The 24,269-nt window shown below is 42.6% G+C and overlaps 1 protein-coding gene across 7 annotated transcripts in view; it reads left to right on the top strand.

The window, feature by feature from the left end:
• EPB41L5 (erythrocyte membrane protein band 4.1 like 5) overlaps positions 1 to 24,269 on the top strand; it is a 91,134-nt gene that overhangs the window by 12,103 nt on the left and 54,762 nt on the right. For 5 of the 7 annotated variants that reach the window (XM_025209340.1, XM_025209339.1, XM_025209341.1 and 2 more), the window contains 9 exons: positions 2,487 to 2,591; positions 8,820 to 8,862; positions 10,006 to 10,084; positions 16,725 to 16,769; positions 17,141 to 17,193; positions 19,609 to 19,729; positions 20,203 to 20,290; positions 21,345 to 21,433; positions 23,080 to 23,149. In XM_025209340.1, the coding sequence (XP_025065125.1) occupies positions 2,487 to 2,591; positions 8,820 to 8,862; positions 10,006 to 10,084; positions 16,725 to 16,769; positions 17,141 to 17,193; positions 19,609 to 19,729; positions 20,203 to 20,290; positions 21,345 to 21,433; positions 23,080 to 23,149 (693 nt within the window). Of the gene's footprint in view, positions 1 to 2,486; positions 2,592 to 8,819; positions 8,863 to 10,005; positions 10,085 to 12,521; positions 12,560 to 13,702; positions 13,782 to 16,724; positions 16,770 to 17,140; positions 17,194 to 19,608; positions 19,730 to 20,202; positions 20,291 to 21,344; positions 21,434 to 23,079; positions 23,150 to 24,269 lie in introns of those variants that run through there. The other 2 variants (XM_025209342.1, XM_025209345.1) reach the window with 2 other exon arrangements.

Here is a 24,269-nt window from a genome sequence, read left to right on the forward strand (position 1 = left end):
CCCCCAGAGACCCCAGCCGCTGCCTCCACAATAGCAACTGGGTGGGAGCCTGGCAGTCCCATGTTAGTCTCTCAACCTGCAGTTGGACAGCCCTGTCCCATGTCACTGAATGGCATGAGGACAATAACAGCTTTTAGCTGCTACAGATCAGAACAATACAATAAATGGAAGGAAATGATTTCCATTGCTGATTCCTGCAGTGTGATCAAGCTTAAAGTGTAGCTTGGACAGCTGTTCATAAATTATGTAAACGTGCATATCAAAATTTGGACTGTTACATCCAGTAGGGTTGAGACATTCTCTTGATTTTATACCAGGGACACTGTTCAGTGCAAGTTGGTGCATTCAGTAACTTCACTTTTCCCAAGCTCTGAATTTATTAACTTGCTTGTGCTTCGGGGAACATCATTACATTCAGCAATAAATATGAAATGTTGACTTATATTTATTATTTATCTTGCAAGAAATTGTACTTAAACAAGTGAGTAAACGGTGGAAGGAAATGAGTGTGTTTTTAAAAAATGTGATCTTTTGATTCAAGTGCCTGCACAATGTTTGAAAAGTTTGTCAGCATTTAATAAACTTGCATCTGCCAAAAGAGTTTCCTGAAGCTAGCAAAAGAAACATCATTCAGAGCCTTTTTTCCCCGTTGTACTTGGTTATTGGTCTGCAAGTTCCCCTTTCTGTTTCATGTCCCCCTTATACTTGGAAATAAAGGAGTATCTGAAAGGCAGAGTAGCAGTCTGAACAGTTTCCAAGTGGTTTTAGATTTGGTTTGGAGCTTTCAGTGTAAAATACAGTTTGGGATCTTATTGAAAAGACAGTGTACCCAAGGATCAGGATTAGTTTAATTCAGTGTAACGTATTTTGAGAACAGAGTACTGTAAAGTAGTTGTTTTTTGAGATATTTTGTTGATTGAATCAGAGATGGAATAATTTCTGAGAATAAAGATCCTGTCTAGCTCAAAGTGACTTTTACAGATCCTGTACATTTTGGAGCAGAAATCATTAGACTCTACAAAGGGGCTTTTGTGCCTGTTCAGCTCATTTGAACTGTTTTTTTCCCCCTACAAACATGGCCAAGAATCCTGTAATACAGGCGATCTCAATCTGGTAGTGAGCAGCTGGTGAGTTAGCTAATGGTATGGTACAAAAATTAATTTCTCAACTCAAACTGTTAAATGACAGCAGTTCAGAAATAAGTAATTAAGGACATTTAAAAAAAATCCTTACACTGTCCACCTAATAAAAATCAATACACTGTCTTTATTAAGTACACAAGAATGTGCATTTTATTTTAGCACTACAGTCTTTCTTGGCTTTGACCTATGGATTCTCTTAATTTAATTATTTTACTTATAAGATATTATCCAAGTGGTTTTTCCAACCTGTTAGGTTGGAAATTTGCTAACACTGATCAAGGGAGAATATTTTGGATTAAGCTTTTCCTTGGGAAGACTGTTATAAAAGGAGTTAATAGGGAAAATGTAGAACATTGTATAGCCCAAGTCTATTTGGAGACCTGTGTCTGAAGTTGAGGATACACCCCTACTATCAGATTTCATTTTCAAAAGGATTTTGTATTTTTACTTTGAGATTAACAATATACAGATATTTATTTGGGGTCATAATTAAGGTTTTCATTGTTATTAACTATTTATTTCCTGACTTTTGAGTGCTTAAGTTATGTAAGTGTTCCGCATTTTCTGTTCACCGGTGTCACTTTACATTTAAAATAGTACAGTTGTTGAATGACTGTGTTTTTTAATGTGCTTAATTTTTTATGTAAACTAAAATACTGGGTCTTTTAAAATAAACTGGTGATCTGCTTTCTCCTACTTATTAAATTAAAAAGGCCTGACTGGTGTATATGTCTGTTTATAAGCAATGCCAGCTTTGTATTTGTGCTGGTGACATGTTTATTGATGAAGCTAGTGTCAGAATCAACGGTATTGAGGCAAAATCTTTATTTAAGTCATTGAAAAAATGTAATGCTGTTGCTCTTTGATTTTTCTCTCTTCTTCAAAGTTGAGAGTTGTCTTGATATCACCTAGTGGCACTGTTTTAAGCATTTTACTGCATTTCTCTCCATACTTCATGGTGTATTAGAAAATGTCAAACTCTTTTCAGGTTTCCAATTTGATGGCATGATGTACCCTTCTCAAAGGTTTAGAAGGTTATAAAACTGTAGAGCCTCAGTGCTATGAGGCCCAGAAGCTGACATTTAATAGTTTGAAAAGGTAGATGTTAAATTTTACTAATGTTATGGTAATTATGGGTCACCCACTATTGTTACTTACAGGCTGTATGAAGTTATTAAAAAATGACAGTCATCCTGTAGCTGTAGAGAAGGCTGTTGCTAAATTTTTAAGCATAAAATTCTAAAACAAAAAAAGTCTTAATAGAGAGTTTGTAGTACTTGCTTTGAAAAGACAAATGTAGCAGCAAATCTGCCCCTTGCACACTTATTCATTTTGTGTTTTCAGAAGAAAGCCAAAGGCCAGCATTTGTTTGAGCAGATTATGTACCATCTGGACCTCATAGAAAGTGACTATTTTGGACTGAGGTTTATGGATTCTGCACAAGTCGCGGTAAGTAATGAGTCTTAATTTTTTTAAACTTTAAGCGTTGATCAACAGGTTACCAGAAAATACCATATTTTCTCTCCTTTTAAATGGTCTGGATTTTCCACTAATAAAGCTAACCTTTCTTAGGGGAGTTTTCTTATGCTAGCTTCTCTGGGTTTCTCCTCCTGTTTCACTGTCTAAGCAAGAAACAGTCTGAGTCAGTAAGCTCTGTCCCTACTCTATGCAGCTATAACTCTGGAAAAATCTTTTTTTTCTTCATCCTGCCTTTTAAAACCAAGGTGTGTATTAAATTCTGGAAGAGTGTTTTATGTGACAAAATACAGTATTCATTACTTGAATTGTCTTAATTGAAAAAAATGGAGTTTTCCAAAATGTTATTAAACTTGCATCACAAATGCTAAGCCATCACAGTCTCTCATGTATTCTTGTTCTTCTCTTTCACTCTTACCAGTTACTACTCCTTTTAAAGTCAAGCCAGGTCTTCCATAGCACCTGTTTCAGAAATGCTTGGTGCTGCTGATTTAAGAGGGTTGGTGGCAAGAACTGTACTTGCCTGGTTTTTCCTTTTGTGGTGATGTTGAAAGAGGCAGTCTCTGGCAGCTTGTGGTACCCTTGGCATCCTAGTTGGCAGTAGCATTTGGTCAGCATCCACTATCAGGATGAGGCTTTTTCTGGTAAGGAAGCCAAATATCTAATTTGTTCAAAGCCATATTAAGTCTTAATCCTGCAACTAACAAGTGGTGGGCAAACCTCTTGTGTTAGTGTAAAGATGATAGCAAGATGACATCAGGATCTGGTCCATTGTCAATTAAGCCATTTGAAAGACCCGAACAAATGTGTACATGCATGAATTCAAAGAAAAAAGCAAGCTTTTAAAAATGCCTGTCCCTTTCAAGCGACAACAGAGGAATATTGCAGCATTTGTCAGAAGTGCTGAGTACCCGCTTCCCTTGTTGTCTGAATTTGACCGTGTAGGTACTCCACTGATCTCTTTGGGAGTCCTACAGCATGACTTCTAGATTGATGCTTTAGCCTTTCCCTCAAGAGTAGCCACAGACTTGTGTCCAAATTAACAGTTTTTAAGAGTAGACGTGAATGGTTTACCTTAAAATGGCATTTTAGGTGACAAAGCTGTTTTGGGAAAGCAAAGCCCCATTTATCTCTTCAAATGAGGTTATCAGCAAGGCCTATCGTCTTGAAATCCTGGGTCATCTACCCTCAGATATTGACTTTATGGTGTCCTACGTGGACCCCACAGGTCAATATTCCACTGAATGTGAGTTTTGTAGAGTGCTTTGTTTTTCTAAAGAAAAATCATCTGAACTTGGATACTCTTAATGTTCAAGGCAGAGGCTAGTGTTAACTTGAGCACACGTCACTCTGCTGAAGTCTTGAGTGACATCCACTTAAACCAGTAATAGAAATGGTCCTTGGTCCCAGGAGACATCTTGCACTGAAAGAGAGAAGCTGCATTTCCTACCCTCCGCTCTGGAGACTCCTGCCAGCGGTTGGTTTTGCACCAAAATACTCTCTTTGTAGGATCACTGAAGACAGTAATGAAAATTAATTGCTATGGTTGGGGTCCCTTGGAGAAATAGTTAAAGAAGGGTGGTGTCAGGACACAGACATGGAAATGAGGATACAATGATGGAGAAACACACTCCAGCAGTTGTGCTCAGTAACATATTCCAATTCAAATACTAAAACCGTCTTCATTATCTGTAGCTTAAAGAAAATAATTTTTATTTCCATTCTCTTATCTGTATCAGTTATTCCTGGTTGCAATTACTGCTGGAGCATGTACATGATCTGTATGCTCATGTGACAGGACACTGAATACTACTTTATTAATTTAAAAGCCCTGTACATGACCCATGTGGTTTGTTACTAAAGATGCAAGACGAAGCTATTGCTTTGTGATGGCTGCTTGTAAACTGCTCTGTTGTGTTTAAATCCACCTGTTGTGCTTGGGGTACATAGGTGGAATTTTTAATTAATTTTAGTGCTGCTGTGTTCCTTGGGAAGCATTTCCCTGTAAGACCTCATTCTCTCCCCACCCTTTCTTGTTTAAACCATCTTGTGTAGCTATTTTTCTTCCTCGGGTTGTATTATTTGGTAACATTGGTTCTTCCTTGGGATGAAAAATGAATGGCTCATGATTTAGTTCTCTGGACAAGTTAGAAGTTCCCATCCAGATGGCTCTTTCTGGGTAGTCAATACTGTATCACCTGCTAGCTACATGTAGTTCATAGTTTTGGTTTGCTTCCTTTTTTCCAACTCTGCTACATGCTGGGGAAAAAGAGAAGCAGTAGTGTGTTTCGTTGAGCCTCTAGCTAAAGGCTTTTAAATGCAAGAATAAGGCAAAATGAAGAGCAGAATGACCATGCGACTTGCCCAGGACTCTGAAGTCAAGTCTCAGAAGTTGCAAACTACCTTTCATTTCAGATGGAGCTAGCCATTTCAGTACTTCTGGGCTGAGACTAAAAATATTCCCACTCTGGCTAGCGGTATCTGAAGGCAGGAAACCTTGTCCCACTGCTGTTTTTACTTCTGAAATGTGGAGGGCACATGATATGGTAATATGGGTTTGTATAATATATGCATAATGAAAACTTACTTAACTACAGATAAAAGGAATTCATAAAATATTGCTTACACTGTTGACCTCTCAGTTTTCAAAACTGTAATACCCTTAATTTTCTTGTTTTGTATTTGAAGCCCCTTTCTCTTGTTCTTGATCTCTGGCATTGACTCGGGCCTTTATCTACAGATTAATATCAGAGTTAATAGAGATATGTCAGAAGCTGTCGATGAAAATGCTACCCATATCTTTGCAATGAATTTTCAAGTTAAGTTTCAAACACAGGCTTCCCCCCCCGCCCCCTTCTTTAAATGAGGTTTTATAGCCTTGTGTGAAGTGAAGAAATATCTCATAATATTCACCTATCTTCTGTATTTTTAGCATGCTGTGTGGGAAACCTTTTAGGCTATATAGGAAAAGCCACCGTTGGCAAAAAGGAGAGTCTGTAGAGTACCACTCTTGATCCAGTGCAGACTGAAGTCATTAGAAGGGCTCATACTGATTTGAGTAGCTTTAGATCAAACCGACAATGAACAATGTAACCCAATCTAGATGCATGGAAGATAAAGATGATTTACTGGAGACTTTAGGCCATTTGGCTTATCCCTTAACAGGGCCATAAATGTATAGTCTCTAAGAAGGAGTTACTGAACTTTAATCTGGTAAATTTACTTCAATCTAACATACAAAGAGCTTTTGGAATCAGGTGCTATGTAAGGCTAATGGGATTGTGAAATAAATTACTTTTTGTTGTACTGAAACAGTTACTTTGGCTACTGTAGTTTTTAACATAACTTGGATAGCATTATTATCACAATAACAGAACAGTTAATTCCACAAAGTAGAAAGACCTTTGGCTTTTTATCAAACAAGCCTGTTCTTGCCATTTTGTTACCAGGCTGTTGTTTCTCATTTCTGATGAAGTGGCACACTCCAGATGGCTTTAAGAAGGACTTCAGCTCCCTCTTCATCTGATATGTTTTTGATGGTTAATTAGTGATTTGCCTTTGTGAACATTATTCCTGAATTACGATGGGAGAGTGCACCGAATATAAGCGCTCATCACAATGTTAAGCTAGAAAGATCAGTCCTGTTTGAGTTCCATCTTAATCACTTGGAATAAAAGCAACTTTCCTAGGAAGGGTTGAAGACTATTCCCAAGGCTTTGTATCTGTAAAAAAAAATATATATATATATAGCTGTATTTCCCTTCTCCCACCTCCCCCTCCATACCATTCAAGCTGAACTGTTGTAGGTGGTGGTGGCAGGAGCTGAGTCAAGTAAAATGCTATCAGTGCCTGTCTCGGGCCTCTTAACTGCCTACCACTGGAATGTGGAGGAGATGAAAGAAAACAGACTGGAGATAAAACAGACATGCATGCAGTCTGAAAATGGCCCTTTTCTCCTCATCTCGCTACATTACACATGACAGTGAGAGATCGTGTTTCTTTTCTGAGAAAATAGCCTGCTCTGCTCCATTGGGTTAGAACTTGAAATGTGAAAAAATTATGGCTTGAATATTTTCATTGGGTTACTCCTTACAGTCCTGCTTTGTTCAGAAATGCTATTAACTTCAGTTCATAATGAAGGACCTCCCACTTGTGAGATTTTTTTTTTGGAGGTTTTTATGAAGATGTACCATGTCCATAACCACTTAAAAAGTAGTTCACAGAAATAAATGATTGCTCATCTTTCTTAGCTGGATCTAGATCCAAGACACATAGTAGCAGTTGTATATCCCTGTTCCAGTGGCTGCCTGGATTGCAGGTATCCTCCTGGTATTGCGAATTAGCATGTGGAAGGAGAAGGCGAGACTGCTTTGTTCTTTGGAGGAAGCAACACATTTACATGCCAACGCCTCTTCTTTCCCACGCTAACATTGCTGCACCTTCCTTACTGGGGGGCCTCTTTGCACTATATGGCATGCAGTTGAACCAGGGGAGCACTGCATATTTATACCACTCAGTTAGACTGATAGGAAGGAGGCATCTGGAATCAGCTGATCGAGGTGCTTATTTAGTTGGTCTAATAAAAGATATCAGATTTACCCAAAGAACCTTGTCTGCTCTGAGTACTGTGCGCTGATCTGTGCATGGCATCTTATTACAACCGTTCAGCCAGTACAATTTATATTGAGGAAGATGCAACACGTATTCCCTGCCCGAGTCATGACTTGCAGAGAGGGGTAATTTGAATATTGACACCTCTTGCCATAGGTTTCAGCTGCTGGTTGCATGAGACGTCCAGCTCAACTCTTAGCTTATTGTGCAACCTCTGCAGTAATGGGAGCGTAGCTGTGTGGACCCTTCTGGCCAGGGTGCCATGGATTTCTAATCCTGGCAGTTGCAAGTAAGGAGACAAATGAATTGGTCACACATATTGGCTGAATGACGCACATGCTGTGATGTGGAATCTCCTGCTTGCTTGTAAGTAGGGACCTACTTAACTCATGATGAGACAAAGCAGAGAGGGTCTGGGGAAGGGGTCAAGGAGGGATGAGGGGTCAGTCGCCATCTTGACTGGTTGCCCTTTGTCTGGCCCCGCCCCTCAGTGCTGATTGGTGGCAAGGCCTGAGGTGGGTGGGGGGGAGGAGGGCAGCTGCGATCCTGTCTGCTGCCCTCCTTGTACCGCCCCACCAGCTGGTAACCCCTCCCAGGTGAGCTCCAAGACCTGCCCAGCAGGGGAAGACTTAATAAAAAATTGGTTTTTGTGGATTGTGTGGGCAGCCCTGGATTTCACGGTTTCCTCAATCTACAAAGCCGCAATTTAGGTAGTTCCCTACTTATAAATGCAGAAGCTCCCTTCCTACCCAGAGGTGTGCGGTGTGCTCTCATACATGCAATTATGTACTCAAAAACATGAAGTCAGGATCTTGACCTCTGAGAATGAACTGTGGTATTTTAACACGTATCTTAGAGCATGAGTTCTCAACCAGGATGCCATGGATTTCTACTCCTGGCGGTTGCAAGTAAGGAGGCAAATGAATTGGTCACACATACTGGTTGAGTGACACATGCTGTGACACAGAAAGTCCAGACCCCTGGGGAACCCCAGGCTGTGCATGCTGGATTTGGCACCTGATCCTAGCATGCAGGGCCAGAGATGGTGGTACTGCTCCCCTGGCACCCAGTCCTTGTGTGCAGGGAGCTGGGGGAAGTAGGGGGCAGTGCCTCCCAACCGAATCCTGGAGAGGGCACTGCCAAGCCTCAGCCTTGGTCAGCCTGCAGACAGGCCCCATGCCAGTCGTCTGGCCCACAGAGCCAAAAAGTTGAGCACCCCTGGACTCATTCAAAGAGGCATGCACTTTCGTAGGCTACAGCCTACTCCCCCAAATACTGAATGGTAGCCTCATTAGTCTGAAGTTAGGCAGAAGGCAGGGCCTCTCTTAGTGAAACCTCCTTCCTCCCTCTTCCTTAACATTTGTATTTATATGACTTGATTCCTTTCTGTTTAGTACCCCCCTTCTATTTACAAGTCCATTAGTAGGATCTGCCAAAATAGGTTATGAAAGCTGCTGCCTCCAAACAAGTTAGTCCATAAGGTGCCATGCTGCTCTGCTCTGTCTTTGATTTTTGCATCTGTGTAAAGATCCTTTTGTTAACTCGTATTATGATAAATTCATTTTAACCTAAAGATTTTTTGTCTTTCAGCACTGGTTGGACAACACCAAAAGCATTAAAAAACAAGTTAAAAGTAAGTGTCCCTTTTAAATTTTTGGTCTGTTATTCTGGGCACATGGAGTTCAGCAGCATTTGCTGCTCTGGTATTTGGTTTGGCAGGAGCTGGCAGCAGTCTGAGAGAGGTGATGTCATGATTAAAGCCTGGCACATTCTTCTGATGATCTAATTTCCCTGTTGCTCTTCTTTTTTTTAACTTCAGTATAATTTCTTTAATCAAAACATGCTGAAGGCTCATTAACCATGAGACAGGTTTATTTGAAGTCAGAGTAACTGAGACTGCAGCGCTACTGGTAATATTTTTCTGACAAAAGGGAAAGTTGCCTTATTGTCCATCCCTTGCAGAGTACCCTAATCCATGTCTGATCTGCCTATGAAATTACATGTGGCATAAGTGTTGGTAGTTGCCTGTGGGGTGGGTTCAGTGAAGCATGTTCTGATAATGGCATTAGCATGTCACTTTTGGCTCCCTTTTAGGTGGTACTTTGCTGCTGGCTGTAAGTAGTCTTTAGGAACTTGTGGTGCTAAATTAATAATGAAAATTTTGGAAGCACTATCAGAGAGACGGTACCTAGCATTCAGTTTGCAAATCCATCTAGAGCTGTGCAGTTTTGAAAAATTTTTAATCCAGTCTTTGGTTGGATTAACTTTTTGCCTTAAGAACGGGCAGTGCCTCGACCGAGGGATTGTTAAACCCCAGTAAACTGGGTCTAAAACTCTGTGGAATATGGTAGCCTAAGTTGTCAACAGCAGGTATTTCCCAGAGCCTTGAAAACGTCTTACACAGAGCAGCAGAGTTTGGAGGGATTTGGCTGAGTGCAGAGCCAAGATTCACAGCTTTCTCTGTGATAGATAGAGCCCTTAAACATTGGGATTAACCTAGATTTGTCTGTTCCTGGCAAGACAGATCAACTTAATGTGATACGACCGTTGGATTGATGTGTAATATATGAAACACAGTATATTGTGGGTGTACTTAAGCACTTGCTTTCATCCTGATTTTTTTAAAGTTTATTAATTTGTTTGTCACAGGGAATTCTTGCCTCAAGTACCTTGTAGTGAAGTAAAAATAGTGTTAGATTTAATGCATGATTCCATTTGATAATAAATGCAAGTCTTCCCTGGGTAATCAATGTCTTAAATGTGTTCTACTTTGCAGTTGGCCCACCATATTGTCTGCATTTTCGTGTGAAGTTTTACTCCTCTGAACCCAACAATCTCCGTGAAGAATTAACAAGGTAGCTATGAAGCATGTTGTGTTTCTCTTAGCAGGCATAACTATTTATAAGAATTAGTTTGCTGGATTTTTTTAGATAATGTGTCCAACACCATTTTTCATTTAATACGTTATTTGATGCATCTTCGCATTACTGAGCTCTGCTACCTAGGGTAAGCAGGTATTCTGAGACACTAACAGCCTTTTCTAACTGGTGCTTGTTAGAATTAAATTCAGTTAGGTCCCTTCACTAGTAGGACTTCTGCAAAATATATATAAAATGGAAGATTTTTTTCTCATACCATTGAGATGCAAGTCCACTGTAGTACATGTGCAGGATTCTCTATCCGTGGGTAGTTTCATATCCTTCCTCTTGGGCTGTTAGAGGTAAAAATCAAGACTCTTTTGAAATGTATTGCCTGTGTTCTGAAGGAGGGAAGAACGTAACAGATTTGAATGACAAGATAAGCTGTAGAAGGCAGCTTAGTTCTGCTGTTGGAGAACCTGTGTTGGAGAAAGTGTAAATTCTTCCTTGAATACTCCCATTTCTTTTAGTTGTAAGTACTGCAAACTGCACCAGTCAGAGCAGGGAATGTGGATACATTACACATTTTTTTCAGTATGTGTTAGTGTGGATCTTGGCTTTGCACTTAGTGAAACCCCTAGGAACCCTTGTTACTCTGATAAATGCCCATGCTTGCGCGCAGCCGCAGCACAGCACATAGGTGGCAAGGGTTGCAGCCAGCAGTGTGGAGAGCTGCCTCCAGCTGGTAAGTCTGGTGTGGTGGAAGGGGACGAGCAAGGGGCATGCAGGGGGGCCAGATCAAGGCCCCCACAGTGATAGAGGGAGGGAGTGAGGCTGGGCCTGGGGCAGGCACAGGACGCAGGGTGGGGGTGGCCCCCAGATCTGTGTGGCGCGGGGCAGGCTGCAGCTGGGGCCGGGGTGGGTGCGGGAAGGAAGGGGCTGCTCCCACTGCTGCGCTTAGCTTGTCCAGTGGTCATCTGGCAGCTCCCTCATAGGTTTCAGCTGCTGGTTGCATGAGACGTCCAGCTCAACTCTTAGCTTATTGTGCAACCTCTGCAGTAATGGGAGCGTAGCTGTGTGGACCCTTCTGGCCAGGGTGCCATGGATTTCTAATCCTGGCAGTTGCAAGTAAGGAGACAAATGAATTGGTCACACATATTGGCTGAATGACGCACATGCTGTGATGTGGAATCTCCTGCTTGCTTGTAAGTAGGGACCTACTTAACTCATGATGAGACAAAGCAGAGAGGGTCTGGGGAAGGGGTCAAGGAGGGATGAGGGGTCAGTCGCCATCTTGACTGGTTGCCCTTTGTCTGGCCCCGCCCCTCAGTGCTGATTGGTGGCAAGGCCTGAGGTGGGTGGGGGGGAGGAGGGCAGCTGCGATCCTGTCTGCTGCCCTCCTTGTACCGCCCCACCAGCTGGTAACCCCTCCCAGGTGAGCTCCAAGACCTGCCCAGCAGGGGAAGACTTAATAAAAAATTGGTTTTTGTGGATTGTGTGGGCAGCCCTGGATTTCACGGTTTCCTCAATCTACAAAGCCGCAATTTAGGTAGTTCCCTACTTATAAATGCAGAAGCTCCCTTCCTACCCAGAGGTGTGCGGTGTGCTCTCATACATGCAATTATGTACTCAAAAACATGAAGTCAGGATCTTGACCTCTGAGAATGAACTGTGGTATTTTAACACGTATCTTAGAGCATGAGTTCTCAACCAGGATGCCATGGATTTCTACTCCTGGCGGTTGCAAGTAAGGAGGCAAATGAATTGGTCACACATACTGGTTGAGTGACACATGCTGTGACACAGAAAGTCCAGACCCCTGGGGAACCCCAGGCTGTGCATGCTGGATTTGGCACCTGATCCTAGCATGCAGGGCCAGAGATGGTGGTACTGCTCCCCTGGCACCCAGTCCTTGTGTGCAGGGAGCTGGGGGAAGTAGGGGGCAGTGCCTCCCAACCGAATCCTGGAGAGGGCACTGCCAAGCCTCAGCCTTGGTCAGCCTGCAGACAGGCCCCATGCCAGTCGTCTGGCCCACAGAGCCAAAAAGTTGAGCACCCCTGGACTCATTCAAAGAGGCATGCACTTTCGTAGGCTACAGCCTACTCCCCCAAATACTGAATGGTAGCCTCATTAGTCTGAAGTTAGGCAGAAGGCAGGGCCTCTCTTAGTGAAACCTCCTTCCTCCCTCTTCCTTAACATTTGTATTTATATGACTTGATTCCTTTCTGTTTAGTACCCCCCTTCTATTTACAAGTCCATTAGTAGGATCTGCCAAAATAGGTTATGAAAGCTGCTGCCTCCAAACAAGTTAGTCCATAAGGTGCCATGCTGCTCTGCTCTGTCTTTGATTTTTGCATCTGTGTAAAGATCCTTTTGTTAACTCGTATTATGATAAATTCATTTTAACCTAAAGATTTTTTGTCTTTCAGCACTGGTTGGACAACACCAAAAGCATTAAAAAACAAGTTAAAAGTAAGTGTCCCTTTTAAATTTTTGGTCTGTTATTCTGGGCACATGGAGTTCAGCAGCATTTGCTGCTCTGGTATTTGGTTTGGCAGGAGCTGGCAGCAGTCTGAGAGAGGTGATGTCATGATTAAAGCCTGGCACATTCTTCTGATGATCTAATTTCCCTGTTGCTCTTCTTTTTTTTAACTTCAGTATAATTTCTTTAATCAAAACATGCTGAAGGCTCATTAACCATGAGACAGGTTTATTTGAAGTCAGAGTAACTGAGACTGCAGCGCTACTGGTAATATTTTTCTGACAAAAGGGAAAGTTGCCTTATTGTCCATCCCTTGCAGAGTACCCTAATCCATGTCTGATCTGCCTATGAAATTACATGTGGCATAAGTGTTGGTAGTTGCCTGTGGGGTGGGTTCAGTGAAGCATGTTCTGATAATGGCATTAGCATGTCACTTTTGGCTCCCTTTTAGGTGGTACTTTGCTGCTGGCTGTAAGTAGTCTTTAGGAACTTGTGGTGCTAAATTAATAATGAAAATTTTGGAAGCACTATCAGAGAGACGGTACCTAGCATTCAGTTTGCAAATCCATCTAGAGCTGTGCAGTTTTGAAAAATTTTTAATCCAGTCTTTGGTTGGATTAACTTTTTGCCTTAAGAACGGGCAGTGCCTCGACCGAGGGATTGTTAAACCCCAGTAAACTGGGTCTAAAACTCTGTGGAATATGGTAGCCTAAGTTGTCAACAGCAGGTATTTCCCAGAGCCTTGAAAACGTCTTACACAGAGCAGCAGAGTTTGGAGGGATTTGGCTGAGTGCAGAGCCAAGATTCACAGCTTTCTCTGTGATAGATAGAGCCCTTAAACATTGGGATTAACCTAGATTTGTCTGTTCCTGGCAAGACAGATCAACTTAATGTGATACGACCGTTGGATTGATGTGTAATATATGAAACACAGTATATTGTGGGTGTACTTAAGCACTTGCTTTCATCCTGATTTTTTTAAAGTTTATTAATTTGTTTGTCACAGGGAATTCTTGCCTCAAGTACCTTGTAGTGAAGTAAAAATAGTGTTAGATTTAATGCATGATTCCATTTGATAATAAATGCAAGTCTTCCCTGGGTAATCAATGTCTTAAATGTGTTCTACTTTGCAGTTGGCCCACCATATTGTCTGCATTTTCGTGTGAAGTTTTACTCCTCTGAACCCAACAATCTCCGTGAAGAATTAACAAGGTAGCTATGAAGCATGTTGTGTTTCTCTTAGCAGGCATAACTATTTATAAGAATTAGTTTGCTGGATTTTTTTAGATAATGTGTCCAACACCATTTTTCATTTAATACGTTATTTGATGCATCTTCGCATTACTGAGCTCTGCTACCTAGGGTAAGCAGGTATTCTGAGACACTAACAGCCTTTTCTAACTGGTGCTTGTTAGAATTAAATTCAGTTAGGTCCCTTCACTAGTAGGACTTCTGCAAAATATATATAAAATGGAAGATTTTTTTCTCATACCATTGAGATGCAAGTCCACTGTAGTACATGTGCAGGATTCTCTATCCGTGGGTAGTTTCATATCCTTCCTCTTGGGCTGTTAGAGGTAAAAATCAAGACTCTTTTGAAATGTATTGCCTGTGTTCTGAAGGAGGGAAGAACGTAACAGATTTGAATGACAAGATAAGCTGTAGAAGGCAGCTTAGTTCTGCTGTTGGAGAACCTGTGTTGGAGAAAGTGTAAATTCTTCCTTGAATACTCCCATTTCTTTTAGTTGTAAGTACTGCAAACTGCACCAGTCAGAGCAGGGAATGTGGATACATTACACATTTTTTTCAGTATGTGTTAGTGTGGATCTTGGCTTTGCACTTAGTGAAACCCCTAGGAACCCTTGTTACTCTGATAAATGCCCATGCTTGCGCGCAGCCGCAGCACAGCACATAGGTGGCAAGGGTTGCAGCCAGCAGTGTGGAGAGCTGCCTCCAGCTGGTAAGTCTGGTGTGGTGGAAGGGGACGAGCAAGGGGCATGCAGGGGGGCCAGATCAAGGCCCCCACAGTGATAGAGGGAGGGAGTGAGGCTGGGCCTGGGGCAGGCACAGGACGCAGGGTGGGGGTGGCCCCCAGATCTGTGTGGCGCGGGGCAGGCTGCAGCTGGGGCCGGGGTGGGTGCGGGAAGGAAGGGGCTGCTCCCACTGCTGCGCTTAGCTTGTCCAGTGCTCATCTGGCAGCTCCCTCCGCTGCTCATCTGGGAGGGGTGGGGTGGGGGGGTGCCCCTGGATCTGCCCAGCTGGGAAGAGCCTGGCGCAGCCCCAGGCTGGCCTGTCCACATGCCTCAGCCTCACTCCCTTCCTCACCGCAGGGGCCTTGATCTGCCCCCCTCCCCTTCCACCACACCAGACTTACCAGCTGGACACAGCTCTCCAAGCTGCCAGGCTGGTATCAGAAATCAGATCGGTATTGGCCAATATGCCCCCTTAATTGGCTTTCGGTATCAGCCCCAAAAATCTTTATCGGTACACCCCTGTCCACCATCTTGGGCATTGAGCAGCAAGTTTCCACTGCAGTTGAGGGTAGGAAGTCATTGTTTTTGGCAAGACTAGATCATTACATTGCCCTGCATCGCTCCTAAAGGTCTAGACATTGTTGTCACCTGGCAAAACAGTCTTTTTTGCACTAGTACCGATTTAATGCAAAGCAGAACAGTAGATCATTTTGAAGTCTTCCTGGAGTTACTTAATGAGGATTGCTGAAACTGTGGTGTTCAAGATGCCAGCTGTTAAAGAAGCCAGCAAGTTACTTGTCTTGTCAACTTCTGATTCAGCCAGGACTGCCTTTCCCATAAACAAAGGCTAGCTCATCCCTTTTAAGACATCAGCCATGTTAATGTTTACAAAACAAATCAAAAAGAGGTAACAGTACCTTCTGTAACCGTGCCAACTTGGGCAGTATGCTGGCAATACACCAGAATTCAAGTAAGAGTAGCCCAAAGAACAAGGCCTCTGAAAGCTTGAACTTTCCAAGAGAAAGTTGTACTTTTGCCTTCCCTGCAACTATAAATGGCTAATGGCCATGTCCTGCTTGCCAGGTTTGACTTTTTAACATGAGGCAGGGTGACTCTTACTCCTCGCTATATAATTGTGCTAGATGTAGCTTTCTTTGTGAGAGCTGACTTTCTAGACAGAGGAATTGTGGTGAATCCTGCGTTGGGATATTGGCAAAATCTTTGATGTGGTGTCACATAGGAAATTACTGACAAAGCTGGAGGAGATGGGGGGTTAGTAGAACAATTGTAAGGTTGGTAAATAACAGGGAGATGACAACAGGTGGTGCTGAAAGGGGAAGTTTCAGGCTGGAGAGGGGTTGCTAGTGGAGTCCACCAAGATCAGTTTTTCAGGCAGTCTTGTTTAATATTTTTATTAATGACCTTAGCAGAAGAAATGAAGAGGTACTTACGAAATTTGGTGAAGTTGCACAGTTTGGAGTTGTCAGTTGTAGAAGGAGGATCAGAGTGCCATGTAAAAAGAACTAGATGGCCTTGAAAAGTAGAATAAGAAATGGAATGAAATAATAGTACGATCATGCAAGCTGTAAGTGAAGAGTTTATCAGTTGTAATGACTGAGGAGAAACAGGACAAATAAAAGGCAAATACATTCCTAGAGTGTGTTGGTTGATATATTAGCAATAGAAATAGGTAACTGTTAGTGCTATTGTGCAAAATATTAATGCAATCTTAGTTAGAATACGGTTCTCGTCACCTGCACTCATAAAAGATGAACTCAAACTAGAATGGAGAGCCTAGAATGGCATACAAGAGGAGACCCGAAGAACTTGGGTTGTTCAGTGTCGCAAAGTAAAGGTGAAGAGAGGATGTGGCTGCTCTATATAACTCCATCAGGGAGGAGGCTGAGGAGCTACTTCCAGCTAAGGGACAATGGTTGTATAAGAACAAAGCGAGTATAAAATTAGAAGGTGGCTTCTGACTACAGGAGCAGTGAGGCTTCGGACCAACTTTCTGGTAGGAGTAGGGCCAAAAGACTGAGGGGCCTTGAAAGATCAATAAGCAGTACCTTAAATCTTTAAGTTTCAAATAGTTAAAGGCCAGGTTGCAGCTGCCTCTGGCTGCTGACTGACTGATATTAGACCTGCTAACTAACTGATGGCTTTTTTTCCTCTGTCCCCATAGATATTTATTTGTCCTGCAGCTAAAACAAGATATTCTGAGTGGAAAGTAAGTATTTGTCATTATTTATATGAAAGTCTGTCAGCCAATTAGTGTCTCTAGCATGAGGTTTAACACAGTCTCTTTGAAAAAGTATCATATTTCATTCACTTTGACAAAATTTATTTTCCCTTTAATCCTGCCTGTGTATATACAAATACATATTTTTGGCATGCTGTTTCAACCACCCCCCCCCCCCCCCCAAAAAAAAAATCAGTGCATCTTTTATTATAATGCTTTTCTAAAATTATTGAAGATTCACCCCTCAGTGAAACCATTTGCAGTTTCCCATGTCTCAGTGTAGTGGCTTTTGTGATAGCAATTTTACAAAACCCCTGATGAGCAAAGATTTGCTGAATGACCTGTTTTTCCTGTGACAGGTTGGAATGCCCCTTTGACACAGCAGTCCAGTTGGCAGCTCATAACTTGCAAGGTGAGCAGAATGGGGGAACTTGTCAGGACCCTACCTTGTGGCCTGGTTACTTCCACCACCGCCCCCTTATCCCGCTGGCGAAAAATGCAGCATGAGCTGTACATGTTTCATTTTGCTTTCCCTAGAAACATTCTTTTCTCAGACATCTGTGCAATTGTGTCTGCTTTCTGTGGTCAGTATGTATGCACTCCTCGGGAACTTGCCCCATGGAAGAACGTAGATAAATGCCGAGTTAGGATTGTGGTTACTTTTGCTGTAGATAGTAAGACTAACTTCTGGATACTGCTATTTGGGCAAGCATTTTGCAGAACACCTTTTCACGTTTAAGTCTGTGCTGTGTTTATAGGTGGTCATCATCGGTAGTTGCTTTGGAGATGAACACGTTGGGAGATTGTATTGTAAAGAAATCTGCTGCTTAATCCTTTGTATTTAAAAAGAGCTTGAGCACCCCATCCCATGATGTGCTGGCATTCTTAAAGCTTTAAATCCAATAATAATCAATGCTTAAAACACAAAGTTAACTCACTAGGCACTGTGCCCAACTCTTAAATATTGTCACTTCTTTTCCTCTTTCTATTCTTAATTCTGCAGCAAGGTTTGGAGCAGGTCTTTAATCTCACTGTTCGCTTGACAGCTGAGTAGACAGGGTAAAGGCCTTTTAATGAGCTCATGCTTAAAAATCCAAGAAAAAGATTTTGTGTATAATAAATATTTAAGCTTTTTTTTGCACTTTGTATATTTTGCATATAGTTAATAGCTTTCTCTCTTTTTTTTTTTTTTTTCTCCAAAGGATTTCCCTTTCTTGCCCAAAAAACTTTTATTTTTTTTCAAAGAAAACATTTCCTGCTCTGTGCTTTGGCCAGAATTTCAATGCCAAAAGTTTTGCATGTGTTATGGGACACGGAATTTTTAGTACATTGGCAGACAATTTTTGTTAATACAAAACCTTTCAGCTGGTTAATGTTTCAGATTATTAAATTCCAGATGCTGTAGTTTGACTCTCTCTTTTGCTTAGGTTTGGAAAATACTGATCTTTGACACTTAGCATCTGTGAAAAAGGGAGCCTGCACCTTGATGTAGCAAAAATATTGTGATACTAGTGTACTCTAAGTGGAAAAGTGTCTTCTTATTTTTTGCTTATACCTTTAGAGTAATTTTTTGTGGAGGGTTCTTAGGAACATTTTAACACCCTGTTTTGGTTTTAATCAATGTTTTACAGCAGGGGTCGGCAGCATTTTTGGGCAGTGTGCCAAAAACACTCACAACCTGGACTTGTAAGAGGTTGGATTGCCAGTGTGAGATGGCAGGGGAGCCACTAGGGGCCTGATCCTTGTTGTGGCAGCACAGCCCTGGCCTCTTCCCCATCCTCTGCCCCAAGGCACCTGTGCACCTGCCACCAGCAGTGAGCCAGGCCAGAGCTAAACAAACCCTGGTGCAGCCACTTGCAGCCTCTCAGCTGCCTGCTACAGCCTGCCTGGGCTCTAGACAGGCCCCTGCCTCCTGCCACGGAGCCTGGGCTGCTTGCAGCAGACAGTGAGGAGGTTGCAAGCAGCTGCGCTGGGGTCCCCAGAGCCCTGGCCCAGCTCACTGCCAGCAGTAGATGTATGCACACCTCGAGGCAGATGGTGGGGAAGGGACCACAACAAGGATGGGGTCCTTCATGGCTGCCCCACTGCCTGTCCTGAGATGCACGTGCCAAGCAAAATGCCTTCGCTTTCCGTGCTCTGGCACACATACCAAGGGTTGTCTTACCCCTGTTTTACAGTCATGTTTAGTAACTTTCAGTCTTGAATTCGGAAAGACATCAACACTAAATTGTTAAATTCAAGAACGTTTGTGCCAAACTGGTACTTTTCAATCATATTGATGATTTTTGCCTTAAAGTACCACTTTTGATTGATTTCCACGAAATCACTTTTGATTGATTTAGCCAAGAAATATTTAGACCAATGGAAATAATGTAACTTCACAGTAGCAGATGCTGGGATCACATATGGACCATAGATTTGTGTGTTAATGCCTACAGTGCCAAGGCCAAAAGAGGTGACACACAATAATGTGGGAGTTAGAAGTTCAAGATCTCAAACACTTCTCTTTTTTTTTTTTTTTTTTTAAGTTGTTGATGCTTTAGCTCAGCGGTCAGCAGTGTTTTACAGCGGTGTGCTGGAATGACCCAGCTCGAGTCTTAAGCAGACCAGGACTAGTCCCCAGCAGCTGCCAGTGCCACTGCTTCTCCCCGCTGCTTGGCCGACGTATGGGAAAAGCTCCTCACTGCCAAATACCTCCAAAACCCTGTGGCTTCATGGGCTGTAGATTGCCAATCCCCGCTTTAGCCTAACCAGTTGTTAACACCACTGCCTTTGAGGTAGGATTAGCCTTGAATGGATGCTTCTTGACAGAATTCTTCCTTTGTAGCTGAACTTGGAGATTATGATCCTGCTGAGCATGTCCCTGAACTGGTGTCTGAGTTCAGATTTGTGCCCACTCAGACTGAAGAGATGGAACTGGCTATTTTTGACAAGTGGAAGGAATGCAGGTACAAGAGCTCCCAATACACTCACTGAATCTACTTCCTGACTCTTCCCTGGGTAGAGCATTTGCAAAGGCACCCCAGTGATGCCACTGATCTTCCTGTATCAGGTTGTATCTGAATGCAGTCCTAACGGCATTCCAGCAAAGAATTTTAGGGAATAAAATGTGAAAAATGGTATTTCTCTCTCATTTGCCACTACAGTTAGAGGAGAAACTTCACTTTCCATGAACAGAAAAACTAAGCAATCTGGATGAATTGCAAAATTAGATAACTTTTTTCACATAGTACATTTTGCAAAGTCCAGCTTCTCAGGTTAAAACTTTTGGAAGTGACTTTAGCATCTATAGAAAGTAGCACAGGAGCCTTCAGTGTTTTGCTAGTTACAAACCCACCGGCATTTCTTTTTATTCCTTTCCTGTGTGCCAGATTTTCCTTTGTGTATCTTTTTCCAGGCTTATGCTTTAACTTTATTTCAGAGGGCAAGCACCAGCTCAAGCTGAAACGAACTACCTGAACAAAGCTAAGTGGCTGGAAATGTATGGGGTGGACATGCATATAGTCAAGGTAAGTTTGCTCACCGGACCGTGACTTTATTTTTAGAGATGTCTGTGTTTGCAGGACAAGTATTCAAGTGCTGGGCAAAGCAAAGTGTCATAGAGGAAAACAGATTAAGCTCAAACAAGAATGTTGTGCTTGTCTAAACCATGTGATACTTAGTCTGGTTATGCACCATTGTTTTGCTTCACGTAATTACATTGTGGGATTCTGGAAGCTGTATTTTAAATGGTATATTTTTTGTTGCATATACCATGTGAAAACAGGTATTACAACTTGCATTCAGCTTAAAAGCTCTGTGAGAATGAATGAATGAAATCAAAATTGGATGGGATTTAATCGAGTATTAGTTTACAAACCACACAGAGGAAGAACAGAGCTTGTGAAGGAATAATGGTAGAGAATCATACAAGGTCATCTTTAGCTTCTGTGGATTTCAAGAAACCCTTTCTTTTCTCTATCTGGGTCTTTTTAAAGAGTTGTGTTGCTAAATAATTTACTTAGTAGGATTCTTCAATGCAGCTGGTTTGTGAGAATATGGTTACTGCAGTAAAATGCCAATTGTAGTAAACAATTGTAGTAAAATATTAACAATGACACATAGCAGGGCTGCCCAGCTTCTAAGTGGCTGGGTGCCATGCCAGTGGGGCTGCATCCCCACACTGTACCCTGTGTCCAAGCACCCCCACCACTGTACTGTGTACCCTATCTAGCACTGCCCTTCCCCTCCCCCTGCTCCACTGATGCTCTGTGCTGCACCGTGGACTTTACTGTGACTCCTCCTGCCCCCACCCCAGATGCACCATGCACGCAGGCACTGCACCTTGAGCTTTCTAGCTGCAAGCTCCCCTGCTGCACTGTGCCGCTAAGGCATGCTGAGGTGTAGGCTCCCCCAGCACTGAAGGCTGCACCTTGTTGCACTGCCCTGTTCCCTGAGGCAGAGACACAGGCAGAAAGGGAGAGCTTCGACAGCCCTTAAGTATAGAATATATTGAATGTTGGAAGAATTTGTATGCGAGTCCATGCATATGGAAATGACATAGTTTTCAACCTTGGTAACTAGGCAAGGGACGGCAATGATTACAGCCTCGGCCTGACGCCAACAGGAGTCCTTGTATTTGAAGGAGACACCAAGATTGGTTTGTTTTTCTGGTAAGTTGATTAATGAAATGTCTTAAGAGATCTTCCAGTCAGTGGTCTTCACTTTTACAGTAGCTAAGAATGTGTCTGTCAGGGGTCTGGGACAACTGGCCAGTATAACTAATCTGCAAAATATTCCATAGGATTAAAGCCGCGGGATTTTTTGTAATGTCCAAAACATAATCATTCTTGGCTAATGTTCTTGACAAATATCGTAGTGGGTTTTTGTGTGCACCATGTGTAAGAGGAGAGGGGGTGATGGGACAACCTGGGAAGGTATGCTTGGGAGTTCATGCTACCATTATGGGAGTTCATTGTGTGTTTATTTAGCACAGTGTATGGGAGGAAAGGGAAAACATTCAACCAATCACATTTAGCCTGTTTGGACATACAGGCCAAATGTGGCTTTCTTCTTAAGGTTACTTGGAGGAGAGCGGTGAACATTTCAGAACTCTTTGAAAGCAGAATACTGAAGCCAGTCTCTTGTGAAAGAAATGGCCCCCTTTCTGTCCCGCACATGCTATAAAGAAGTGAGTTCAGGCCTGAGGAAAAATATATCTATATAGCTGCATAGCATGGTAAGAAGTTTTGCCCAGTTTGTACCAATGCAGCTGTTGTACCTTAAAGTCCCTAGGCATAACACCAACCACAGTTTGTTGGAGATTTGAATTCAGCAGCAGGGGAAAAGAAAGAATGAGCAGCTGCAGCATTCAGCCTTTCAGCTCCATTGCTCTGCTAAAGCTCTGAGCTCACTGGTGTGGCAACACAGACAAATGTTGCTGTTGATCATCTCCTCTTTTCCCCTGGTGCTGAATTCAGGGGGAAGGGGAAGGGTGCAGATGGCGGCAGCGTTCACCCTCTGAGCTCTAGAGCTGCACAAAAGCATGTCTGTGGCCAAAGCCCATGCTGGTGAGTGCAGAGCTTTCATTTGTCTCTGGAGCCCATGGGGTAAAGGCCACCATTGCTTGCAGGCCAGAGGTTGAACACCACTGGTGTAAAGCACAATAAACTTTAACTACCGCATCCTACTCTGAAAAAGCAGGCAGACTTACTTAACAGTATTGGCATTCTGTATCTGTGTGACCCAGCTGGTAAGCTCATATCCTGCATCTTCCTCTACTCCATTGTGTTTTTAGTAGCATATGCTAAGTCCTGCTTTCCCACGTCCATGCTGTGCCACTTGGAACTTGCAAGTGGCACTAGTGTCTGTGGGGGCCATCCTTATTGGAGCTCTTTGAGGACCTGGACTGTGGTGCACCATGGGGCAGCTTGCCTTTACTTAATGACCTCATTGGTGAAAGTTCATTTAACCCGTGATAGCATGTGGCTTTGTCAGCCCAGCATAGCCCTTGGTTTTGCACAGTTGCAGAGCAGAACAACTGTGGAACCGTTGGAGGAGCATCTCGCCTGCTGCCAGTGGTAGCTTCATCCTTTTAAACATTTCTGTGTGTTTTGAAATCTCTTAAGCTCTTGATGAAGAGTGCCCACCTCTTCCTGTTTTGGGAATGCATTTACTGTCTAACCAAGTTGCTTCACATATTTTTAAAAATTTGCTGCTGCTTGGTGGGTGAGTTCTGGAGGAGAACACTGCATAACTTTCAGCTAGATGCTAATAGAGGGTTCAGGTTTATATGCTATTTTTCATGTTCGTTTTGCAGGCCAAAGATAACCAGACTGGATTTCAAGAAGAATAAATTAACGCTAGTTGTTGTTGAAGATGATGAACAGGTAGGTAAACGTTTGCTCTTGGCTGTTTTGCTGCTATATAGGTAAGATTTGCAACTATTAGTTACTCTTGGTGGAGTTTTTCTTCTAAGTTTGCAGGAATAACATGGCAGCACTGTGGGATTTCTACTTGTGATTTTTGGGAGGATGAAAGGGATTATATATAAAAGAAATTGAGCCATGTCTCTGTTTTTTCTTTTATTTCACTAGTACACTGTTTAAATAGCATGGGCTACAGCACTTGCAAAGAGTGAGTTTGCTGCTTTGCATTGTTTAAGAAAGCTGGCAAAGGGAGGTATTATAAATCCCAAGCAGTTGGACTTCATTTCTTAAACATATGCCAAAAGTGCTCCCAGGAGGAGAAATTGCTTTGAGCTGAGCAGATTATGAAAAGAGGAGATTGGTAGCTCATGGAGGCTGATCTGATTTGGGAAAGAGACTAGAAAGTTAGCCGTCATAAAAAGTACCTTTCTTGGAACAGCATCAATCCATAATTGTTCAGAGCTTGGCTTCTTAAAGGGCCTGGATCTAGCTCTCTTTCCAACAGCTTAAAGAATTGGACCAATTGTTACAACTTTTGGAAAGGTTGTCAGTCTCCCCCCACCTTTTCCCCTTAAAATGTTTTTCCTCCAACCTTTGCAGAGATCAGTTTAACATAGGGTCTCTTGTAGGCACAGTATTGCTAACATCCAGTTCAGTAAACATTTTCAGTGCTCCCCTCCTTGACATGCGTGGTCTTGTGTGTATAATTTGGAGCAAGCCAGTACAGGCAGTGGCCTTTGTAAGCCACCTTCCATCAGTAGCGCACACTTGCTAACTTGTTAAGCAAATTTTAGCCGATGGCTGGTAACTGTCCTGGTTCTTTGCTCCCAGCCCTGAGCCAGTCTGGACTGACAATTATAATTAATTTCTGACTTGCTCTGTGGGAAAAAAAAAGACCAAACCACCTGTTCATGCAATTAAAAATAATGAATATTCTCTCCAGCAATTGCTGTTTATATTGGAAATATTATACCCATCCAAGACTGAGGCAAAGATAAAGGTGCAAGATCTTTCCATTGCAGGTGAATATAAGTTTTATTTAGTGCACGTCTAGTTGTGCGGTGAACTCTTGCTCCAATTT

This window comes from Alligator sinensis, unplaced genomic scaffold (assembly GCF_000455745.1).
Source record: "Alligator sinensis unplaced genomic scaffold, ASM45574v1 scaffold1133_1, whole genome shotgun sequence".
In the NCBI taxonomy this organism is placed as follows: Eukaryota; Metazoa; Chordata; order Crocodylia; family Alligatoridae; genus Alligator; species Alligator sinensis.